The 25,792-nt window shown below is 42.3% G+C and overlaps 1 protein-coding gene across 1 annotated transcript in view; it reads left to right on the top strand.

Annotated features, from left to right (window-relative positions):
- Nucleotides 1-25,792, top strand: part of MARCHF3 (membrane associated ring-CH-type finger 3) — a 146,968-nt gene that overhangs the window by 102,774 nt on the left and 18,402 nt on the right. Inside the window, exon 4 of the mRNA XM_054986545.1 lies at nt 4,047-4,251. Within this exon, the coding sequence (XP_054842520.1) occupies nt 4,047-4,251 (205 nt within the window). The remainder of the gene's footprint in view (nt 1-4,046; nt 4,252-25,792) is intronic.

Raw genomic sequence — 25,792 nt, 5'->3', positions numbered from 1 at the left:
ATATAAGTACACTATACACACACACACTCATATAAGTATACTATATATATATACAGTGTGTGTATATATATATACACACACACACACACACACACACACACACACACATTACTTTAATGCCATATTGCTTACCGGTTCCTTTTCTGACCATATCTCTATTCCAGTATTCAGGCGAGAGTAATAAAAGGCAGGAGATGCTTCGTTTCAGTTTCATGCTTCGTATATACTCTTCAACCTATTTTAGTCCATTTCTGTCTCTATGAAATGTTTATTGTTATAAACTTGTCCATGTACCTGTGGAATGTTATAGAATCCCTTTTTGTACAGCCATGTGCTGAACAAGCAGTCATTATATAAAAAAACTGAGAAGCTGCAAGGCAGACTCATAGTCAGCTGAGGTTTGTTTTGAGATAATGAGGGGGAGAGTCCATGGACCAATAGCGCACTAGCATCAGGGTTGTGACGTCATGCTGCCTCCTCCCTTATTACACCTCCATGAGCAATAGAGTCTAGTTGTGACTTTGATCCCATGTGCTCGAATGTTCCCATGGGCCGTTGGGAACAGCCAAAACAGTTATCATTTTTAAATTTTTAAAAAGAACAAATGGCAGCCAATATGTACAAGCACAAGTCAGGATTTCAAAAGAGAAAAGAAAAGAAAGAATGATTGCGCTGTGAGAAGAGAGGTCAGCAGAGCGTAGTGGAGTGAAAGATGGAAGTGCCGGAGGGGGCCCAAAATACCTGAAAACCTAGGCCATAACCTATGGCCCTGTTGCGTTGCAATATTTAGTTCCTCCAGAGGAGGGGGAATGTTTTTCATCTTGCATTCATAGCCTGTGGGTAGTAGTCAATGCAACCTTTAAATTTTTGGTTTTAAATTTTAAAACTTTATTTGATTTTGTTAAATTGGTTGTGAAATGAATGAGGTTTGTTTTCATTATCCAATCCAGTTTTCACCTCCATTGATTTCAATAGGAAACATATTTTTCACCTGTAACTCCTCGCCTTTCAATTCATTTTGGGCTAGCATTGTCAGGCATTGCACCCTTTGCTCACAGGAACCTCCTTGACAAATTTCAATCAGACAGGAGAAAATATCTTTATTTTATAGAAACGAAAATATTTGCTCCCTGAACAGGCACAGGGACTGTTTGACAACCTGTGAAAGCAGCACAAATAATAAATAATAAATGGTGTATGTACGCAAGTCCACCATTCATGTGTGAAAAAACAAGGAGTGCTTTAAATGAAGTGAAGCACGTGAACAGATCAAGCTGGCCACCCTGCATCTTATCTCACTGAGCTCTGGAACTTGAAACATTTGATCCCAGAAGTGAGACCGGCTATGACAAAAACAAAGTGAGGAACACAGAGAATGGTTTAGGGTTTTATTTCCCTCACCTGTGCACTTTTGTCTAAAAATACCTTCCTTTCCCTGATCTGTTTACACATGAATGGTTAATTATACATCCCCTATCTCATCTAATTTAGCACTTAATTTAATTAACTTTTTTTAAAAGTACCATATCTTTCCCCCCTCCCTGGAATAATCACAGCTGTGGAAAGGGTTAGTTTTTATCAGGGAGATGGTTTTGGGGGGAAGGACTATCTTGCCCCCATTGTACCTGTGCAGTTGGTTACAAGGAAAATTAAAGATGTCAAGAGATCTCTGATCCTAATCACTGGTCCTTTATGCATCTTCTGGTTTGGATCAATCAATGTGTCTTTGTGCCTCTGACTGCAGTCCAGACTGGGGTTGCGAATTCTAGGTTAGGAAATTTCTGGATATTTGGGTGTGGAGCCAGAGGAGGGAAGGGAGCCTGAAGAAAGGAGTGAGATTCTGTAAGTCCACCCTCCAAAGCGGCCATTTTCACCAGGAGAACTGACCTCTATCATCTGGACATCAGTTGTAATTCTGGGAAATCTCCAGGCCCCACTGGAGGTTGGGAACCCTAATGCAGATATATTATTGATAATAAGCAGGCTGAATCCACACGCCCTTGGAGTGTCCCAGCATTGCGCTAAATGTTCGCTAAACACCCAGAAGTAGAGTGTCTTTCTAGCGCAATTTCTGACGCTATACTTCTGGGTGTTTAGCGAACATAGAATCATAGAGTTGGAAGGGGCCATACAGACCATCTAGTCCAACCCCCTGCCCAGTGCAGGATCAGCCTAAAGCATCTCTGACAAGTATTCATCCAGCCTCTTCTTGAAAACTGCCAGTGAAGGGGAGCTCACCACCTCCCTAGGCAGCTGATTCCACTTTTGAACTACTCTGACCGTGAAAAAGTTTTTCCTAATATCCAGCCGGTACCTTTGTGCATGTAGTTTTAGCCCATTGCTTCGCATCCTACCCTCTGCTGCCAACTGGAACAGCTCTTTGCCCTCCTCCAAATGACAGCCTTTCAAATATTTAAAGAGAGCAATCATGTCCCCCCTCAACCTCCTCTTCTCCAAACTAAACATTCCCAAGGCCCTCAGCCTTTCCTCGTAGGGCTCAGTCTCCAGACCCCTGATCATTCTTGTCACTCTCCTCTGCACCGTCTTGATTTTGTCCACATCCTTTTTGAAGTGAGGCCTCCAGAACTGCACACAATACTCCAGGTGTGGCCTGACCAAGGCAGTATAGAGAGGGGCTATGACCTCCTGCGATTTCGACTCTATGGCCCCTTTGATACAACCCAGGATTGAATTAGCCTTTTTTGCCACCGCATCACACTGACTGCTCATATTCAGTTTACAGTCCACTCTTACCCCAAGATCCCTTTCACATATACTACTGCCCAGAAGTGTATCCCCCATCCAGTATTTGTGCTTCTCATTTTTGTGGCCCAGATGTAATACTGTGCACTTGTCTTTGTTGAATTGCATCCTATTCACAGCTGCCCACTTCTCCAGAGTATTCAGGTCTTGTTGAATTTTAATTCTATCTTCTTGGGTGTTTGCTACTGCTCCCAATTTGGTATCATCAGCAAATTTAATGAGCAGCCCTTCCACTCCTTCATCCAGATCATTGATAAAAATATTGAAAAGTACCGGGCCCAAAACCGAGCCCTGCGGCACCCCACTGGACACCTCCCTCCAATCTGATGAAACACCGTTGACCACCACTCTTTGAGTGCGGTCCTCCAACCAGTTCCCTATCCACCGAACTGTCCTATAGTCTACTCCACAGTCTTCCAGTTTGCCCATCAGAATGTCATGGGGAACCTTATCAAAAGCTTTACTGAAACCCAGATAAATCACGTCAACAGAGTTCCCCCGATCCAGTAAGCTGGTCACTCGATCAAAGAAGGAAACCAGGTTGGTCTGGCAAGATCTGTTAGGAACAAAACCATGCTGACTTCCCCGGATCACTGAGTGGTCCTTCAGATGCTTACAGATTGATCCCTTTAATTTAGCACAACGCTGGGACATGCCAAGGGCGTGTGGATTTGCCCGCAGTATGACAGATATTGCCTGCTTCAGTATATGTGTGTGCACATGAAGTGTAGCATTTGTCTAAATTTCCTGCCAGTTTCTTGTCAGCCAGCATGTGCAAGTTAAACCATAGTTAATAAATGATAATCTTTGCTACGGTTTCATATGATGCATCAGTGTAGACATTCTGACTTAGTTGTTGGTTGAGGCAAATTTGAGTGATTTAGGTGGATTAGTTTCGCAAACTAACCAGAGTTAAAAGAAATGATGATTTTGTGTTATGTATAAAGCAAGCCTCTGATACAAGCATAACATTTTAGAAGAAAGTGAAGCAAGATGCCACCAAAAATTGAAATCACCCAACTGTTGTTCTGTAGCTACATGCAGTGGAATTTTGCCTACTCTGAGGTGGAGTTATACAAAGTGTCTGCTAGATTGTCTGAAGTCACGGTTGAGTATGCAGACTTAGCCTCCCTTAGTTTGCTCTCTTTGGGAAAGAAATTACTTTGTTTTGTGGAAATGAGATGAGGCACTGATTTCTGCTTACAACAGGGTGTTCAACCAGACGATCTTCAGATCTCCCTCAACCTATGTCTAACTCTCAACCTCTTCATTTTGTTTTGTAGTCCCTTCAATGACAGACCAATGTGTAGGATTTGCCACGAAGGCAGCAGTCAAGAGGACTTGCTTTCGCCCTGTGAATGTACAGGGACCCTGGGAACTATTCATCGCAGCTGCCTGGAGCACTGGCTGTCCTCGTCAAATACCACTTACTGTGAACTCTGCCACTTTCGGTTTTCAGTAGAGCGCAAACCCAGGCCGTTGGTTGAGGTCAGTAAATGGGGCATGTCCTCAAAAGCTTTGCTTTAATGATGTATGTTTTTACACCCAAATCACAACAGCAGTTGCAGCTTCAATGAAGCAAAAGAAAAGCTATGATTTTTGAAGCAGAGAAGGGGGTAACAGAAGGGCAAGAAGAGGGCAGGACTAATTAAAACCTTCATTTTTCAGCCCCAGACATAAGTGATAAGAGTGGAACTGATGGCTTTGTTTTTCTGTATTCCTCTGTATATTATTTGGTGCCTTCAGCGGGTAATGTTTAGTTTACATGCTGCATCCTTTGCTTTAGTTCAGACACAATAAACACAAATCTATTGAACGTTAAGGGGACATAATTGGTAGGAATTGTAAATACAGGTTAAGATTTAATTAGAAAATAAATCTGGCTTCTCAGCCCATTGCTATATTACATTTTTAATAATTGTTGGTTTATCTGTTATTTGCCAAATGCTAGTAGTAAACCACTTTCCCCCCAGTTGCTTACATTTTGAATACTGCAGACTGGGATGCAATTATTTAAATTTAAATTTAATTGCATGTACTGGTAAGATGCTTTCTTGTCTGTCTTTTGAAATGTATTTCAGGTCACTTAAAACAAATAAAAGGGGAGCAGTAATGAAACAGTAGAAAAAGATCCTTTTCTGTGAGATAGAAAGGGTTGATTGCAAACATGACAACATAAAAATAATATTCATAACTTACTTGGTAGGCATCTAATGTCTGATCAAAGAAAGTTGCTATCCTTATGTGAAACTATGCTGATATCAGTTTCTCTCCAACAATGTCATATTTTTATCCAGTCACCAAAAGCAAAATAATTTCCCCTATCCTCTGTCTTCTGCAGTAGTAACTAGGTCAAGGGTCATAAAGGACTCCCCTTTCCAGCTTTCTTTGCTGTCAGAAACACCATGTCTTACACTCAGCAGTAGTATCATCAACAGAGGCTGTTATCCTACTTAAATTGATAGGATTTAATGTAGGGTACACCTATTGTTGCAGTAAATGACCCATCCAACAATTGCTGAGGGTATAGGGGGGTCCTATGCATTCTCCTGTCTACACAGCCTCATTACATTCGCCTTACTGGAAATGGAAATTTTGTGGGTTCATTTACTTTGTGCATATGAAACGGAACTCTGCTCTCCAGTGAAGTGAATGGGTTGACCAGTATGTGGAGGAGCTTTATATAGACCTAAAACATTTTGGGATTAGGGGAAGTATCCTTGAGTAGCCGGCAATGTGGACTTTCTAATCACCATCAGCGTATACACTGTACAGATCCTATTTTTGAACAATGATTAGCAGTAGAACCTTCATCAATGAAGTATATGTTTGGACAATCGCATATCATTCCTTCTCAGTCTAAATCTATGTTGAGCCTCTAGACTTGTGTGTTTCTTTTGTTATTAGTTACAATAATTATGAAAATTAGGTGTTTTGTAACTATTGTACTTTCTCTGAAACTGAAATAAATTCCCCATCTATATAGCCTGTAACAAACCTGACTGTAAGCTGTAGCTACTGGAATTACATACAGGGGCGGTGCAAGGGTTTTCGGTGCTTGCGGGCGGCTGGGTGCCCTCCCCCATGCGTGCGCAAGTGCGCGCGCACCGGCCTGCGTGATGATGTCACATGTGACGTCATCACAGGAGCGTGCGCGCCGCCACCGGCCTGATCACTGCAGCGGGCGGCTGTGATGGTGTGTGGGTGGCCTGTGAGCTCTCCCGCTCAGTTGCCTGTGCCGCCGCAGATGCCTGCCCGCGGCAGCTGTGCCCAGCTGGAGGCTCGTGCTGGTGGTGGCGGCGGCGCGGGGTGGGAGGGATAGGAGGTTGCTGCTCTGTGGCACGCGCTCCCGCCCCCCGCGCCTCCTCCGGCGCTCCCTTCGGCATCCCGCGCCTGAGGCTACCGCCTACCTGGCCTCAATGGGTCTGCCGGCCCTGATTACATACATTTGTGAGATATTCCAATACTGAAGGATATGAGGTGGGAATTTGCCTTCCTGTCTCCTCTCAATGTCTGTCCTGCTATGTCAAATTTTCCCTTGCAGTATGCACTCCCCTGCTTGCCTGCTGCTCTTCAAAACTTATCCCTCATCCAAGCAAATCTACCCCAGTGCCGCCCAACTATGCTGCCCAGCTTCCCAGATGCTTTATTCATTGTCCCACCAAATGCTCTTGTGCTAATGTTCTTCAAGCTGAGTGGCTGCAGTGCTGTAGGTATTATTATCCGAAATCTTTCTTATACATTCTCCCATAGAATTTGGTAATATCCTAGGGGAGAACTAGAGTCCTTCTGAATTTTGTCCCGTTTGGATGGAAAACATCGAAGGTACAGACCCAAGAAAAGTATGTGTGTCTTCCATTGAAACCAATGGGCAAAAATGATGAAATAGAATTATGGAAACAAAACAAGATAGTGAAAGAAACAATAACAAAACTATACGAAACTAACTCCCATATACCAGAGCCTAGCAAAAGGATAAATATGGCCTGATTCAGAGCCTTTTGGCACCTTAAAGGCTAACACATTTATTATGGCATGACTTTTAGATCTGTGAGCCATTAGATTGCATATCAAGTTTATGGCATCACAAATATGCCTTCTAAATCCAAAGCAAAACTCAGTCATTTTTAATTATCAGTAAATATGACTTCTGCAGGGAAAAGTATAAACCTACCAAGATAAATAAATGGTCACAAGATTGTGCTGAGTAAATAAATAGATTTTAAGGCTCAATCTATTTCAATTTCACCCTTGGGATTGGCTGTTCTAAAAAAAATGTTCTTTGCACAAATGGAATGTGACATTTCTTCAGAATTAATAGTGACTGGGCAAGTTGAAAGTGAAAGTTAACCCTTCCAGAGTATGGAAGCTTTGCTGGTTGAGCATTCCAGGGCGAAATAAACTTTCCTTTGTTTTAAAAGGGGGTAATAAATATGTTGTGTCTACTTGCCTACTGCTTGGTCAGTTAAGGCATAAAAAACAGCAAATTTTGGAAAACAGTTTGCACTACTAGCCACTAATGCTTAATTGTTAACTTCCTAGTTATTCCTTCTAATAAATTTTGTCTGGAAATTAAGGCTTTCAAAAAAAAAAAGTCAAAGTTTTAGACTCAAAATATGTCCTAGTTTTAAGAGATGAGGGTAAATGAATGTTGCTGTGGAAGAAGCTAATAAACTAAATATAAAATTAGAGTTATATAAATAGTGTATATTCCTATTGGGCTACAGTTAATCGGGACAAATCCGGATGGAAGATACTGATCCCACCTCTTTCATATTGGAAATTGTTCTGTTTTCTTACGCATTTAAGAGATCTGTAAATGAAGTTGCCCACCACTACATTCACTGAATTTTCTTACCTCTGCACTGGTGAGTTCTGCGCTGATGAGTTGGTATCTGAAAAAATGAGCTGTAACTCATGAAAGCTTATACCCTACCACAAATTTTGTTAGTCTATAGGTGCCACTGGACCTGTAAGTCTTATAGGTGCTATTGAACTTTTCTACTGGTGAGTTCTGTTATGCTGCTGAATGCTGATGACATTTGAAAGTAGGTCCATTTGGCTGGCAAAGCTTTTAGTTAGAAAACTTGATAGTTGCCTTATTTCCCCTGCTATGGCTTCTTCTTTGTATTAGAGCGGGGGTCTAATATGATGCCCATGGGTGCCATGATGCCCACTGACACCTTTCCTGGCACCCACTACATTTTAAAAGACAGCCTGTTAAACAGAGCTTCTGCCTGAATGTGAAAGAATTACTATTAGATACATGCATAACCTCCCATCCTGACATTTGTGCTTAGTTCCGCCTCCTGCAGTGGCCATATTGTGGCTAGCTCTGCCTCTGTGGTGGCATTTTGTGACTGTGCCCACCACCCTGTGTTTGAATTCCAAAGGTGCTCACCGGCTCAAAAATATCTCTGTGTAGTACTGAGTTTTCATTGTGTAGCAGCACTTTGTGTTGGCTTAGGGTTGCCAACCTCTAAACGGGGCATAGAGTGCTCCCAGAATTAAAAGGAATCTGCAGATATCAGAGATCAGTTCCCCTGGAGAAAATGGCAGCTTTGGAAGATGGATTCTATGGTGTCACATGCCTACAGAGCTCCCTCACCTCTCCAAACTCTATCCTTCCCAAGCTCCACACCTAAATCTTCATAAATTTCCCAACCTGGAATTGGCAACCTATATTGGTTTCATACTTCACTTATCTTTCCAAAGAGGTGGGCTGCAGCCTTCAACTGATGGCTTCCACTCCGTTTTTTTACAACTTACGACAACATAAGATACGGATCCCATTTGTAGAAGCAAACACAGCATAACATTTTAAACATTTGGGGAAGTTAATGTAGATCTTCCTTCATTATTTCTTACCAGGATTTTTTTTTTTGCAGTGGGCGGGGGGCGGGGATTAATAATCCTAGAGTGAAGTCAGGAGAACAGCTGTCTGCTTTATAAATGTAAGGAAACAGAAGCAGGAGAATGAAAATTCAGATGTGAGGTTTTGCATGAGGTTTTGATCTTCCCTTTGGATAAAAAGGTCTTTCCATTTTTGGCCCTAGTAGGAGAGATTAGATTTTCTCTTTTCTCTTTCCTGTTAAAAGACCACAGTGCCCCAAGAATTGTATAAGCAATACAAAAGACACTTATTCCTTATAGGCTGTAGATTTTTTAACCAAAGAGTAAGATTGTTTTTATAATAGTAGTTATAAAAATGCAAGTGACAATAGCGAATAAGCATTTTGAAGATGCATTTGTTTTTAGTTTCATTGCAATGACAAAAATCCCCCTTTAAAACATACAGAAAATCTCTGCATGCTTTATGTACTGCTGCAGTATTCACCCTTCTTCACAGCAAATCCTCTTGGTAACATTTTACAAATTGCGAAAGGATTGCTAAGACTTCACACTTTTATATTTTCACATGTTCAGATGCATCAGACCCTTGTAGGGATGTTGGGCTCTCCCCCCTCCCCAGACCCCAGTAACATCCACAAAATAATTGATGCAATAGTTTTTGCCAACACAAACAGAGAGACAGAGAGAGAAAACAAGCGCTAGTACTTCAAACATAAAGTGACATAGCAACCCATTACAGTGATTTTATATTTCCTGCACCAAAAGTTTACAGCAGCACTATATTGATGCCTTTAGATCAAAACTGAAGACAAATCTGTATATTATGATCATTCAGTGGTGGTCATCATTCCTGAATCTTATATAGACAGGAGGAGAAATTTACAGATACCATGGATGTCCAAAAAGACAAATAAGTAGATTCTGGACCAAATCAAGCCTGAATTCTCCCTAGAAGCTAAAGCAATGAGACTGAGGCTATCCTACTTTGATCACAGCAGAAGACAAGACTTACTGGCAAAGACCATAATGCTAGGAAAAGAGGAAGATAGTAGGAAAAGAGGAAGACCAAAATGAAGTGGCTTAACCAAAGGCTTCAGTTTGCAGGATCTGAGCAGGACTGCTAACGATAGGATATTTTGGAGGTTGCAGGGTCTCCATAAGTCTGAAGTGACTTGATGGCACATGACACACACACAGGTCTAACCTGGGCATTGAATCAAGCAATAAAACATTCCCAAACAGATTTCAGAGATCTACCTCTATCAGAACCATTTTGGATGTTACATTTACCTGCGCCAGTCTGGTGTAGTGGTTGGAGTATCAGACCAGGATCTGGGAGACCTCAAGGATGGATCCTCATTTGTCATGTAAGCTTGCAGGGTAACCTTGGGCGGGTCATATACACTCTAAGCCTATCCTATCACACAGGGTTGTTGTGAGGATAAAATGGAGGAGAGGAGAACAATGTAAGCCACTTCGGGTCTCTATTGGGGAGAAAGGTGGGCTATAAATGAAGTAAACCAACTAAATAAAAAATAAATACCTCTGTTGGCACATGTGAGATTTGCTCCCATATTTGCAGCAATGTAACCTGGACATGGCTGAAATTAAGGAGAAAACAAATTGTTACAATATTTGAGGATGCTGGGGTGATTAAAATGATGCTACCAAACATGTTATACAACAGCAGCAGTTCCTTGGTCTAAGAAGGGTTTCCCAAGGGAATTATCGACAGTTACTATGAAAGATGTGAACTCCTCCCAGGCGCCTTGCTCTGGTGGCATATGTGCCCTGATTAGAAGGCAGGTAGCTAGTGTGGCATAGAGGAAAGCATGTTGGACTTTGGGAAGATCCTGACTCAAGTTCTTTCTCAGCTGCTTAGCTCTTTGGTTTGGATACTAACTTGCATCCTAACCTACCTCACAGGGTTGTTGGGAGGATAAAAGAATGGAGAGTCACCTGTGTTGCCCTGAGCTTCTTGGAAGACGAAATAAAAATAATAGTGTTGATCATTAACAATTTATTATCACAATCAGTCAAGTCCCATGGTATGGGGTGGGGGCGTATGATTTTAGCTAGTGGGTATTGGTAAAAACTTTTGCTGCCTTGGAGAGCCAGTGCCAGTCTGGGCATATAGTAGTGAGCAAGAAGGATTCAGTGTAAGGCATTTTCATACATTACAATAAAAGTTATTCCTCTCGGATAGTTTCACTTGCTAGAAACCCAGCTTGCTGTAGGATGTAATGGAGTAACCATTGTGTTTTTGCAAGATTCTTCTTTACATATGATATACCTCTCCTCAGGCCTAGATTTCAATCTGTGATTCCAGATGAACCTTCCATTTTGCTTTGAACTGTTTGAAGAGAAACTGCAAGGAAAAATTGTATCTATTTTGTCTTAGTTACACATACACATACTTACTTACAAATACTCAAATAGGTATTTTCTATTTGGGAAGATCCATTATGACAAAATATTTGCAAAATCCATGTTATCTTTTTAAAGATTCCTTTGGGGTATTCTTACCCTCTGCTGTTCATTGAAGCAGAAGGTTGGTATCCTGTTACTGAAGCAGAAGGCCAAATGTTCTTTGACACAGAGCACAAAGAGATCACTGTCAAGCTAGAAGGAAAAGCGGCTTGGGCATGTAATCAACAACACAAAATGGCCCATTGCCCTTAAGAGCTAAAGAAACCAGAGCTGGCAACTGAGCCTGTTGTAGCCAAGGAGAGAATAAGTTCATTACACTCCGCTGAAGTTGTTAAAGGCTATTCCAAAAGATTTCTTTTTCTTTTAAAATGGGTTGTAAAGATAAGAAATAAGAGGCAGAGAGACATTAGGACAGAATAAAAAATTATGACACCCAACTAAAAGAAATAGCTTGAAAAGGCTGAATTCACTCCATGTTGTATATTAAAGCCTGCTGATTATTTCAAATATTTTGATCCTGCTACTCTGGCAACTCAAAAGCAGCTTACAAAACAATATAAATAAATGTAAACAAAAACTATGCAACCAAATGTGCCTGCAGTCCAGCTTATAACAGGCATTGAGCCATGAAGATAGCCTGGTGCTAGTGCCACTGGAATGGCTCATACAGGACCATAGGCTGTGGAGCAAGAGCTTGTCTCTTGCTGATTCCCTTTCCTGTTTGAGACTCATGAGTTGCCCACTCCTCCATACACACTATTCCTGGGGTCCACTAACACCACAGAAACACAACTGGGGCACAAAGGGCTGAAATGAGAAGAGAGAGCCAGGAAGTTGCCGTCCTCTAGCATGTCTCTGCTTGTGCTGTTTCAATCTGAACCTTTATAATTAAAATTTGTGCCTGTTTGTGGTCATGTTGCAGTATAAAACATAGATAGCCAGTTTGGTGTAGTGGTTAAGAGTGTGGGACTCTAATCTGGAGAACCAGGTTTGATTCCTCATTCCTCCACTTGAAGCCAGCTGGGTGACCTTGGGTCAGTCACAGCTCTTCGGAACTCTTTCAGCCCCACCCACCTCACGGGGTGTTTTGTTGTGGGGATAATAATAGCATACTTTGAATATTGTTGTTGTTGTTATTATTATAAAAGAGAATAGGGCAATGCCTGTCAGAGTGCCCACCACAAATTAAACTGGTGGTGAAAATCTCTTTGACTTCTAAAGAGGCTTTCCTGGGTGTTTATTGGCAATTTAAGGCACATTTTACTATTTTTTAAAAGCAGTCTATAAATTGTGATTTTTGCTTTCTCTCCTGTCCCAAGCAGAAATATTGTTTACTAAAAATGTTTCCTAAAATTAAATTAGCTGAAAAGAGATAATGGAAAAACTGCTTAGAACTGCTTCCTGGTAAGAAAGTACAAATTTCTTTGCTGTAAGGAGCTTCATAAACTTTATACACATAGCCAGCAAGTACCCTTCCAGTTTCCAGTACTAGATAATTAAAATGTTTTTAAAGCTCTTTTTTTTAATATAAAATTTACTTGAAATATACAGTGTCTTATGTTGTTGAAGTGAAGGTGTATGCTAAAATAAACAACAACCCCCCTCCAATATTTCAATATTTGTTTCACTAGATGTGAAATAACAAGATTATAAGTGATCTCATGACCCTGATTGCAAAGGAGTTAGTCTCTTGTAACAAAATGAAACAAAAGTCCAATGGGACCTTTAAGTGTAACAACATTTATTTCAGTATGAGATTTTGTGAATCACAGATCACTTCATCAGATAAATAAGTTTCTCTGCTGTGACTGACATCCGCCAAGCACCGTGACAGGGCAGCCTATCCTGGGCTAATTTCATTGCTTCCCTTGCAGCACTGGGCTGGCATGTCTGCCAGGAATTAAGCTTAGCCTCCCCTACAAGGAGTGTATTTACATGCATGCGTGCATATTATGGGCACCGGGATTTTAGAGAGACTGCTAAATTTGGAAGAAAGCTAGCCAGGTCTACTGGCATCTGTGAGCACTGCAGCAGTGCGCTGTGCCTCTTGATCTGGCCTTTAACATAATCTTTTAATGTTATCTGTCTTTGTTCCAAAATCACTTCTTCAAAACATTAAAATGCTGATGTTACAGTGAGGTCTTCATGGGAAAGTATTATAAAATCGTCAGGGTTAAATCAGTGGTTGGGATGCAGGATATTAACAGCTATGCCAGTACATTACTGCAAACCATAATGTTGTGCTCATGTCATTGCAACGTGACATCAATTCAGCCAGTAGATATGCTGTTAGAAATGTTAAAGATTTACTTGTTAATGGATTTGTGGTTGCAAAGAGATGAACCCATACTGTTGTAGCATCAAGACTGAAGCTTCTCTGGAAACTTAGCCAAATTTCATCTCATAAAGGATCCTGTCCAAGATTAAACCGACCAATGAAGCACATATTACAGCAAGTGCCAACTCTGCTTCAGCTTAAATCAATGAAGATTTTTTGTTTAAAAAGTCAGCTTGTTAATGGATGAAATCTACTGGGAATATCTCCTCACATGGCCCTTTAAAATGAAATCAGAGCTTGAGATGTTCTGGCAGAATTGTGTTCATTCTTAGCAACAAGTGGAAGCCTGAGGAGCTCTGTTGAAAGCCGATTGTAATTGAGAAGTACTCCAATGAGCTAGCATCTATGCAATTTTTTTAATATTAACTAGCTATTCTGTGGGAAGTCGCATAGCTGCCATAGGAAATGGTCGTGATATAAAAGATGTTGTGTGTAGTGTTTCCTAATGATTCTGAAAGCAACTGGCATCTATGTTAGGCATCGCAGATCAGATGGCAGGATATCCATAGCCCACACTCTGCAACAGAACGGGGATTCAGAGACAGCTGCTGGAAAATCTGATGTTTGGCATAATCAGGCCTTAGATGCTGCTGCACCATATACATTCCTCATCTGCCTTTTTGCCTACCTAGGTGCTTCAGTGTGCGTCATTCTCTGATTCCTTCCCTCTACACTGCCCTCCCTCTGCCTAAGTTTGTATGTTCTGTTCTCATCTCATTCCAGATGTCCACTGAATTGTACCACTCCATAGACTTTTTTTAAAAAAAGTTGTGCATCTGTCTAATTACCAAAGGCAGTCTTTATTCAGCATTATCTCACATGTAGGACATAAACCAATTTAAGATAAAGTCTGGCTATTGATTCCAGGATGTAGACTTTTCTTAACACAAGCTGAATAACCTTCAATAGTGACCTTTAACTATCAGCAATTCATACTGCTGTTGTTGCTGCTGCTGCTGATGTTGGTCAGCCCAAGAGCCCTGTATAGGTTCCCATATGTCGGAGAGGCTGAGTCTGCTGCTGTGAATTGCTGAAGGACACTAGACTTGTTCCACATTTCTTTACTGCTCAGTCTACAAATCAGTCCATTCATTTCTATTAAAACCTGCTTAATCACTGAGATGTTGCTAATTTCCAGTTGTGAGATTTAGAACACCATTCTGTGCATATTTTACTTGGAAGTAAATTCCACTAAATTCAATGTGATTTATTCTCCAAGAGCTTGTGAGTTTCTATGCACACTTACTTGGGAAGTAGACAATATAGTAGGATTTGTTTCCAAATAAACATGCCTAGGAGCAGGCTGTGGTGTGGCTTTTCTAAGTACAAGTCTCTTGTTTAGACTCATGTATGCAACTGTAAATATACTTAGCAGATATGTAATAGTGCTGAAATAAGTGGGACTTAGTTCTGAGAAAATGTAGAATTGAGTGGTTAATTTACTTAAAACCCAAGTATTTTGACTAACTGTGGATCATATCCATTGCTACTTAACAGATAATTGATGGATTTAAAATCCTCCAGGGAACTGAATCATTGACTGCTGGTGCTGGAAATGGCACTTAGATTGTCAGGCTAGCTTGCATATGTGACGAGTCTCAGGAAATTGGTTGACTATATGCTAATCATTCATTCAAAGGAGGTCAAGAGTTCCATTTAATCCAGCTAAAGCAAATGATTGCTTGACATTTGCTTCTGCTTCTGCAACAAGGCTGCATAAGAATGGTGGTCTTTCCTCTAGCGGTATTCACTCTAGCTGGCTGTGCAGAAAGACATCAGAAAGGGTGTGAATTGCATCCCATTCTTTTGAATAAAGGAAGAGAGTTCTATATGAAATTCAAGCCTATTCACAGATGCTGAGAAAATAACTGAAATACCTGAGCAAGTGTAACTGAACACTCACCAGAGAAATTAGAGCAGTAATTTTTACAATATCATGTCAACAAGAGTAGGTGTCAATATTCATGTGTGTCAAAGATACAATTATTAAGTCATGAGAATTCCAAAGATGGAAGAAACCGTACATCTTTCTGAGTCCCAATGACTTAATAATGTGTCATGAACATATAATATTCACAACTGAAAGTCTCACCAATAAAGACCGTGAAAACTGAGCTCATGTCCCCTTGCATACATTTAAACACCTCATATACAGAAATACATTTGTAGGGTTGGGTAGAAAGAAGAGAAATGTATCTAGATCATTTTTGGATAAACAGAACGATTGGTTACTAATTCAACTTTCCCCCTTCGTTTTTATCAGCCATCCACTCACTAACTTTTCCTCCGGCTTAATTTTTTTTTTAGCACATGTTAATGTCCACATATATACCAAAGGCAGAAATCTTTCACAGCCTGCTAGCATCTTCCATATGTCTGCCTGAAACAGCCCACTCAGCACTTTAGGGGGATCATTTTGCTTCCATGAAAGGATCTGCTGGCTTGACTTTTTCAGCTGCAAAGCAGGTTGACAGTGCACTTTTCTGCAACAAAGGACTGTTTCAAAATTAGTTTCAAAACAGAAATCTATCAGAACATTAGAGCATAGTATATGTTATATTAGGTTCCCCATTTTTTTAACTTTATTGAAATACAGAAATTAAATTTTTACTTTTTCTTACATATTGAGAAGATGTAGTGTTTTTTCTTTCCTCTGCTGTATAAGTAATTTGTGCAGAAGTGCACAGAACTTACTTTTGATAGACCATGGATGGGCTAGGAATGGGATTTCACACTGAAGCCCTCTGTGTAGTGAAGTCATCATCAGTGACAATGGGCTGTGTTTGTTTTCTTCTGTTGAAGTCAACGGATGGCACTGCTGCTTTTCCATGTGAGCCCTGACTTAAGATTTGTACTCCTCAGTCATGTCCAAGAGTAAAGGGGCTGAGCACAGACTGTACCCAGGGCTTATCCTTAATAAGTGATAGCTTTATAGGTTGCTGAATGCAGATGCTCCTGCTTGAACAGTTTTCAGCTTGAGTTTGAGCCTCGGTCTCATCTTCCCTTTACTAAATGTGTAAAGGAAAAAAAAATTCACACTGGCTTATAGTGTGGGATCACTGAAGCAAAGGAGACAGGATCCTGCTAGAATGCTAGCATCACCAAGGAGCAGAAGCCAGTGAACTTGCAAATGTCCACTGTTATGATAGACCAGGGATGTGCTGAGTGAGGATCATGGTATTGAGCTGATTCCCAGGAGATCATGTGGCACATCCGTGTACACAGAGAGGCATGTTGGACCTCCACCTTATACTCTCCCTCTCTCTCTCCATGATGATCCAGAGCCAGGATGGTGAATTAGGTTTTCCTCCAACCCTAGGAACAAATAGTAGCCATTTCCTAATACTGTTTCTCACAAGCTACACATGTTGTAAATGCTGTCCACAGACACTATTTTTATTTTCTTCCCACAAACATTGAGGAGGCTAAATTTGCCACTTGATGCTAATGACTACAATGTCTGGGGTAAGGGCAAGAAGGTCTTGTCTCTTCCTGGTGGCTCCTCTGCCACTGCACAAGGCACCTCACTGTCAGTAAAACTGTGCAATACAGGCAAGCTTAGATCATTGTCTGACTCTGTCTCATTCCAGACGTCACCCCACCCCCAGACAGAGGGCTTTTGTTTGCAACCTTTTTAGAAAAATCAGTTGGTATACCATTTTTGTGTTACACCTGTATACCTAATACGGATTTTAAAAACAAAATGGGCAGCTGTGGCAGGGAGGTAGCAATGGCAGCTGTGAGGGAATGGGTGGACAATGTGGAAAGGGCACCAGCTGTAGGTGGAGATGTGCAGAAACCTGTATCATCCCATTTACTGTGTGGGCAAGCTCCTTTCCTTTATTATTACTACACTCCTCTGACTGAAGCTCTTAAACAAAACAATACAATTATAAATATAAATATAAAATATAAAGCAATAAACATTAAAACAAAACATTACAGATTAAAATCAATCTCTGTAACAGCTTAAAGAAACCACAAGTGCTAAGAATTTGGCAGAGTGCATCATTTTTGAGTTACTATCTACTAGCAGAAAGAAAATCACATGAAATTCAAGAGGCAGCTGATATTTACTCCATTTTGGTCCACTGATTCCAGAAACATCAGGTCAAAGCAGGATCAGGCACGTGGGAGCAAAGGCAGGGCACCCACAGAAGATGGACAGAAGGGACATGGGAGGAGGAGGTCATCAGGTGTATGTTCACCCCTGCTGCTTTATAAGAGCTGGAGCAGGAAAAAAAATCACCCCATTAATTCCAATTGACTTCCAAGGTTGTAACTGTGCTTAAGATTGCACTGTCAGAGAACATGCTGTCTTGCTGTGGTTGAGTCCAATAACTGGAATAGTGGAGTAATCTTTTGGAAGAATTTGGAACTTATTTCAGTGATCTAATCCTTATAAGAATTACGTGTTTTGGAAATATTTTACTGTTCTTTCAATGAGATTGTGCCATGCTGTAATTTTTTGATATTGCAATTTTGTGCTGTTAATGGTAAAATACCTGCTTACATAATAATTTCTTTACATATAGAATGAATCCTTTAAAAAAATACTTCACTTGTAGGTGTGCCTTTACTTAGCACTCCTTGGCAATGAGTGGGTCACCTTGGTTTAGAAGATCCCTCTATTGCCATCAAGTCCAGATTTCTATTGCTGCCACAAAAGGATGCCACATGTGAAGGGAAAAATGGCAGCAATAGTAACATAATCTAGCTCTTAAGAATCAGCAGTGAAAGTGGTTGTCATCCTTTTGGAGATCAGATTGTAGAAGCATTCCTTGCACACTTGAAGATGTGAGAAGACTTATCTCTCCAAATATTTTTCCATAAGCTACATTAATTAAATGCTTTGCTTGCTCTGTGCACTCTCAATTATGGGCTTATTTGTGATTTTGAAAGCATAAAAACAAACTTTTATGTATTATCGTTTTGACTTATACTTTCAGATATTAATTCAGCAAGCATTTTCTAATGTGGATGCGCACACCCAGGCCATTTACACATGTCCTTAAAGGGACGGCCCACTCACTGAACACTGGCAGCTTTTCTCCTTCACTCCACACGCCTCTGATATCAAAGCAGCAGCAGGCTGTTTGGTTTCCATTTTGTAAGTGCCTTTCCTGAGAACACAATTTCCCACACTTTCCGGCGTCACCAAAAAGGCACCAAAAAAAAAAAAACAGAAGCCAAACAGCTTGCTGCTGCTTTGATATCAGAGGTATGTGGCGTGAAGGAGAAAAGCCGCCAGTGATCAGTGAGTGGGCCGTCCCTTTAAGGATGTGGAAACAGCCACAGTGGGGCTTTTTACTTTCAGACTATCAGGGCTGGCCCAACCGCAGAAGCAAAAAACAAGGGCCAAAGTTCCTGATATCATTTCCTCAGTTCATGGCTACCAACCTCAGGGTGGAAACTGGAATACTCTAGGAATTAAAACTTATCTCCAGAATATAACGAGCAGTTTCTGTGGAGGAAATGACAGCTTTGGAGTGCAGACACTATGGTATAGATTGTTGCCTGTAAAGACACTATAGGCCAGAGACAGGTTGGCGATTGAGAGGTGGATGGGACTGCTGTTGGCTGGCATCCCCCTATGGGTCTTCAGAGTAGGTTTTTCTCCTTAACACTTGAGAAAAAATAGAAAAGGATTTTGAGAGGGTTTTTTTTTTTTTTGGCTGAATGGAATGTAACTGGATAGCAGCCAGTTACACCAACACAAATATTTAGAATCAAAGGGTTGATATGACATATAGAAGACAAATAGAAATCTGCAAGTGATATCAGATGGGATAAAAGGTGAGGGGAAGTGATATGAAGTGGGAAATCTAAAATTTTAATTTTGATGGGAGGAGGAGACTTCACAGGAAAGGAAGGAATTGGAGGAGCTGGTGAAAAGCCCTTCTCCTACTGTTTCTTCTCCCTCCTTGCAGTGCTCCCTTGCAACACCAAGTGAGCTAGTTCCCCCAATGTACATCTGACTGCAAGTCTTGTTGTGTACCTGTGATCTTACATGTTGGGCATATCGTTTATTTCAGGCCACAGTGCTTAGGAATACATGTGGCAGTTAGGAAAAGCAGCTTCCATGCACTGTTTTGGAAACTATTTCTGCAATGTAGTTTGTAGACCTGAAGCTTCATCAAATAGTATGAAGGCAGGTGTTCTTCAAAATACAAGGTAAAACTTGTCTTAAATACCTAGATCTTTTTGTACATTTGCCTTTACTGCAAAAATATATATAAAATAATAGAAAGCAAGGATGCTCAGTCCGGGGAGAAACACTAAAGCGTTTTATGGGAAAGGATTGGTGGTGGGGGTGGTGGGGGTTCTCCCCACCATTGCACTTGGTTAATTTATTTCATTATTGTTTTGTATATTGATTTTAGTATTGTTGTTTTCTTGTTTTTATTGATTTTACACTGTTCACCGCCCAGAGCCCCTGGGGATGGGCGGTATATAAATTGAAATATAAATAAATAAAATAAATAAATTGCACTTTTTCCTGTTGCAGTGCTCACAGATAAAAAAGTGAGCTGACAAAGGCAACTTGAGGAGGCCCATATGACTAAGGGGAAACTGGAAACGAGGGGTCAAAACACCAAATTAATTTCCATCAGGAATCTACTGAAAGAAGTCCCTAGCAAATTTCACTTTTACCTGCCCCTGCAGTTCCCAGAGAAATGAATGATACATCCAGATGCTCATCATCTAATGCTTTTAGGTCACCTTTTAAGCCAGCTCTTTCCTCTCCAACTCCTTGACAGGAGTCACCCTTTGAGAGAAGTGTTTCTTTCCCTTTGCACAGTGCACTTTCAGTTCCCCTTGGTCATCTTACAGTTTCTCATTACAAGGATTCATGGAAATTGAACAAGGCGTAGGATGCAATCAATCATGTCTAGAAGCAACCAGGCTATAATGGGGGATTTGAAAGAGCACCCTCATCCAGCTGCTACCCTCAGCAGTATTTTCTAAGAAAAAGAGAGAACTCCACGGAATAGAACCCTTCAGCCTTGCATAAAGTGCTAAAGATCTGTATACAAACTCTGCTGAAATGTAATATTATCTCCTTTGCTTTTTTGTTTTAAAAAAGTCTTTTCTCCCATTGTCTTGCCAAATTGTTTAACTAACCTTGAGGCGACAGAAAATATGCCTTTTGCACGGACAGCTGAACATTTTGTCACTTTTTTACTACGATGTCTGAAAGGAGTTTGCACTTACAAAGCCTTGTTATTCATAGCTGAGAAATGTCATCTAATCAATCCTTAAAAATAACTGGCACTGCATGTGTTAATCCATCAGTGCATAATTGTAACATCAAGAGATGAATGTGATTTTATACATGAGCCATCACAGATCAGAACACTTACTGCTCCGTCCTGATCATGCATAGAGTAATTAACAGTACAATCCTAAACAGAATTACACTCTTCTAAATCCACTGAAGGCCATGGATTCAGAGGGGTACAAGTGGAAAACCCTCAAGGGCTTGCAGGGAGCATCTCATTTCCCCCTCCCCTACTATTTCCTCTTTCCCTTCCTTAAAAGCTCCCATAGCCTTTCACCTTTTCCTCATTTCTTCCCATATAGCAGCCAACCTACCTGTCCCATGCAAAGGGAGACAGAGTTGAACTCAGAAGTATAGTTGGTTGAATGCTCAACATTTTCATTTGGGAAGCTTGCCTCAAGTTTTCTGAAGCTGATCTGAGGTGAATTTAAAATCTACTGTAGTTAAAAGAATTTAGCTTTTGCATTCTGTACAACAATAGCAGTGCTGCTCACACATGGGCCGATTCCACACCACCTTACCTCCCGCGTTTTTTCCGATATTATTGCGTCATGTGCGAGGGCGCAATAATCACCCGCGTGTTCACATCACCTTCCGACTTCCGTCTTTCTTGTGCGACGCCACGATCACATCCCCTCAATAAAATCCGCAATGAACGTGCGGGGGGCGTGGTTTTGCTGTGAAAAGTCTTGTGCCTTTTTTTTTTTAAATCAAGCGGTCGGTATACCGACAAGATACTATCCTGTCCTGTCGAAACCACACCCCGTTAATTGGCGCTGATTGGCTCTTTTTCCTACCACCATCGATAGTCTGCAGTGATTGGCCCCCTGTTCGGGCGGGCAATTTTGAAATGTTTTTTAATGCTGGGTCCGTGGAGTTTTTATCTCTGTTGGTAGTAGGTGGATTTTTGGATTGCTCATCATGGCTCCTCGTGAAACCATTTGATTAAGGTGGGTGATCACCTGTGATCAGGGAGGCGTCACCCACTGCGGACCCCTGTTGCCCCACTACATGACACGGGTTCCGCGATGGGCAATCAACATCCTGGTCCGTCCTATGCAGCATTCTCCCCAGCTTTCATCTGGAGATCCACTCTTGCAACATGACGGAGCAGTCGAGCCGAAAGCTGACATGACAGCTGGCACAGAAAAATGTTACGATGCGGTCCGTTCTTATTCCGGGTAGGTACATGGTGGTTGACTGAGTAGCGGTGTCGGCATACTGATGAATTGCCCTGCCTTTTTTCCCTTTAAGTGCGGGGGCGGGGCCGCGGAGATGAGGGGTGCAGATTGATTGGGTGATGCTTTAGGGGATGGACGATTTAATGAGCTAATAGCGCGATGAAATCTCAGTGGTCTGCTGCGACGCCGTAGCGGTACCATTACGATTTTTTGTAAAAAACGTATGAACAGAGGAATGTGTAGCACGGCGGCAGCGAAAAACTAGCGCTAAAACTAGGTAGTGTGGAATCGGCCATGGTAGTACTGGTGGATGAGAGGCACAAGGGATGTTTGTTGCATTATGTATGAAAACAGTCTTTCTTGTGATGAAGCAATTAGGCTGTGGCCAGACTGACAGTTTTGCACAATCTGTAGCTCTGATTTGAGAGAGAGATGCAATGAGTGGTTCGTCTGGCACTTCCTGTGTTTTTTGGTGCAAAAATGTGTACTTCATCAAATAATTTTTTTTAAATTCGGTTAGTTGGCACAGAAGCCTCAGGATGTCAAGTCTTATACTTTTCCTCTCAGGATGAAAATAGTCTCTCCACTTCTTATGGGAGCTTTCCCTGCCCCTCCCCTTTTCATTGCAAATTACTTACTGGTAACTTTACACTATCCAATTGCAGAAGTATGAATTTGGATTCAATCCGTTATATACATAAAATATCATTGAAATTATGAGAACATAGAATGGCTTTTTTTAAAGCTAAAGGCTTTATTTTGCATCACCTCTTAAATTATTTGTCAAAGATGTATGATTACTGGTGTACATTGCATACCTTTAGTTCATCTTCGTTCTTCTATGCATCCCCACATTGGGACTGCACACGTGCAGGCCTGCCGACAGAGAAACTTATTAGCTTCGTTAGAGCTCCATTAGGGATTGCTTCTCTTCAGTCACGTAGCCTAACCGTTTTTCCCACCTAAAACAGGACACCTGACCTAGGAGGAGTGACCCCCCCTCCCTCAGTTCTCTCTTAGCCGCCGCGAAGAGAGGAACTTTACTTCAGAGCTCATTCATTCGGTTTTTTTCCTTGATCTTCTTCAGCTTGAATTTTTGACTTCTGGACAGGTTTCTTGGACTTCCGTTTTCCGATTTTAACTGGCATTTTTCAGCTATTTAACCCGCATCCTCAAAGTGAGCCAGTTGAGTGAGGTAGCAGTGAGTTCTTCGAAGATGTCAGAGAAATCGCTCTTCAAACAATGTAACCAGTGTGGTACAAAAATGACTAGAACGGACCAAAAATGACCAGATTGCACCAACATCGGACTCTTGTGCTTGGGGGAGGGTTGGCTCTTGTAAATTTTGTCAACAATTTACCCCAAAGGCCAGGAATGAGAGGGCCCAGCGTCTGAAAGCCACATTGTGGGAGCAAGTGTTCCCCAAGAAGAAGGACCCAGCGGAGGGTCATAAATTGGGCTCTGAGGGGCACTTGGCTGTTTCTGTTCCAAAAGCTGACAAGCCCTTAGCCACGCTGGATCGACCCTCTAAGGCGGGATTCCATGACTTCTGTGAAATCGACTCTGAGATTGGATCCGATGGCATCAGCTTCATGTTCTTCTCAGGAACCGAGATTTTAGTTGGAACCAGCCACATGGTCTTCTCCGGAGCCGAGATCTTCATTGGAACCACCTGTGAAAAAATTGAAGAAGACTAAGCATTCCTCTAAATCTAGATGGAGTCACGATCATAGCTGTGGACATTGGAGTCGATCAAAAGACCGTTGTTCAGAAGACGATGTAGTTTTGGTTCCTCCCAGGACTCCATCCCCGCACCTTTTCCTCAGAGCACTCATTGTCCAAGGGTTATTCTAGGGGGTTGGATCCGACTTCTCTTGGGACCGACTCCAGACTCTGGACTGCAGAGCATGGATTTGAGTCAGCATCCTTTGCTGAATCTGCTCCAGTGGGTGAGTCATCGCATTTGACTTGCAGTTCGACTTCGAGGGCGGCATCTCCGACTCCGAGTCCGAGAAGTGAGTGCAGGTCCAAATGGGGACAATCTGCGGAACCAAGGAGGCTCAGATCTGAATGTGGTCAGTCTTCCGATCCGAGAGGAACGATCAGACATCATCATCAGCTGTCTTGCTGTATTCCACCTCCTTATCACTGCCGGTGGACTGGCGTCCCTCATGGGTTTGATGCTTCAGATCGGAAGCCATCTACTTCCTCAGGAAAGGCTTGGCTACTAGCTCTATCTCCTGTTCAGCTGCAGTATTCCGATGACTCAGAGGATGAGGATACTGACTACCAACCGGAACCATCCGACTACGGATCTGAAGTGTTGGAACCTTCTCCAGATGAGAATGTGGCTCATCTTCGGGGTTGTCTTATGAATATTTACGCCTTTATGCTGAGCAAATGGCTAGGATGGCGCAGGAATTGGACTTGGATGTCTCTTCTTCAACTCCCAAAACATCTGGCAAGCTGTTGGGCAGACTATACAGTAGTAGATTTTCCCATTGTGGAAGGCCAGGATAAGTTGATTTTGAAGATGTGGGGAAAGCCTGCGAAGTTGCCAGCCACTTCTAAGAGAGTTGAGGCCATGTATAAAGTTAAGTAGGACACATGGCCGTCTCTCTTTAAGCATCCTATGCCTTCATCCTTAGTCACTGAGGAGTTTCAGAAACACAAGCAAGGATCTCACTCAGTTCTGGTGGATAAGGAAGGCAAAAGAATCAATGCCTATGGGAGAAGGCTATATTCCAGTTCTGCACTGAATTTGCACATTGGTAACTATCAAGTTATTATGGGTGGCTACCAATTATATTTATGGGCAGGGCCGGTGCCAGGTTTTCTGGCAACTGAGGCCAGATACCTGCACCTGGGGGCAGCTTCGGGGGTGTTTCTGCCCCCATATGTGCACACGCGCACCCGGACTGCGTGATGACATCACTGCGTGTGATGTCATCACACAGGGAGCCAGCTGTCCCATTGGCGAGGCAGGCAGCTGGGTGGCCTCCCAGACCTCCCGCTCAGTTGCTTCACACCGCCCTGGCTGCCTGCTGCGCTTGGCTGGCCTGCAGTTGTGTGTTAGCGGTGACAGCAGCGGCAGCACAGGGCAACTGAATGGGAGGGCTGGGAGGCTGCCTGCTCACTTGCCCCGCGCTGCTGCTGCCAGCACACTCCTGGCTGGGCACCCGTGGGCCAGGAACGGCAGGCGGCTGGGACAGCACACGTGAGTTGCTTCCCATCCCTGCCATTCAGTCACCAGCACTGCTGCTGCCAGCCCTGCGGTGCGCACCCTGCCCCTGGTCAGTGCTCGAGGCAGCTGCCGGCACCACCTCAATGGATGCACTGGCCCTGTTTATGGGAGAAATTGAGTATGTCACTGGTCTGCCTGAGGACAAGCAAGCACTGTTCAATCTCCTTCAGACAGAAGCCATATGGGTTTCCAAACAACAAATAAATGTGGGTAGACACGCTGTCGAAACTGCTGCAAAGGATATGGCAAGTGCCATACTGCTTAGGCACCATTCCTGGTTAAGATCGACAGCCTTACCACCTGAGACCTGAACCAGGGTTGAATAGATTCCCTTTGAGGGGACAACTCTGTTTGCAGCAGCCACTGATGATATGTTATCCCAAAAGAAAAAGAACCCACAATGACAGTATACATTGTATTGTCGAAGGCTTTCACGGCCGGAGAACGATGGTTGTTGTGGGTTTCCCGGGCTGTATTGCCGTGGTCTTGGCATTGTAGTTCTACAATGCCAAGACCACGGCAATACAGCCCGGAAAACCCACAACCACCACAGTATACATTGGTTGGCAGTTTCCATGTAGAGCTGGCCTAAGAGCATGTTGCTCTAGGATTGATGGGAATGAGTAGTGTGACTATGGTCCAGTGCAAGTGCTATGCTCTTAGCTCCTGGGAGTTCAGTCTATTTATGTCAACAAGCTACA

Source organism: Eublepharis macularius, chromosome 8, assembly GCF_028583425.1.
Source record: "Eublepharis macularius isolate TG4126 chromosome 8, MPM_Emac_v1.0, whole genome shotgun sequence".
Classification (NCBI taxonomy): domain Eukaryota; kingdom Metazoa; phylum Chordata; class Lepidosauria; order Squamata; family Eublepharidae; genus Eublepharis; species Eublepharis macularius.
Note: the sequence above shows the minus strand (reverse complement) of the source record. Positions and strands in the feature narration are given on the sequence as shown.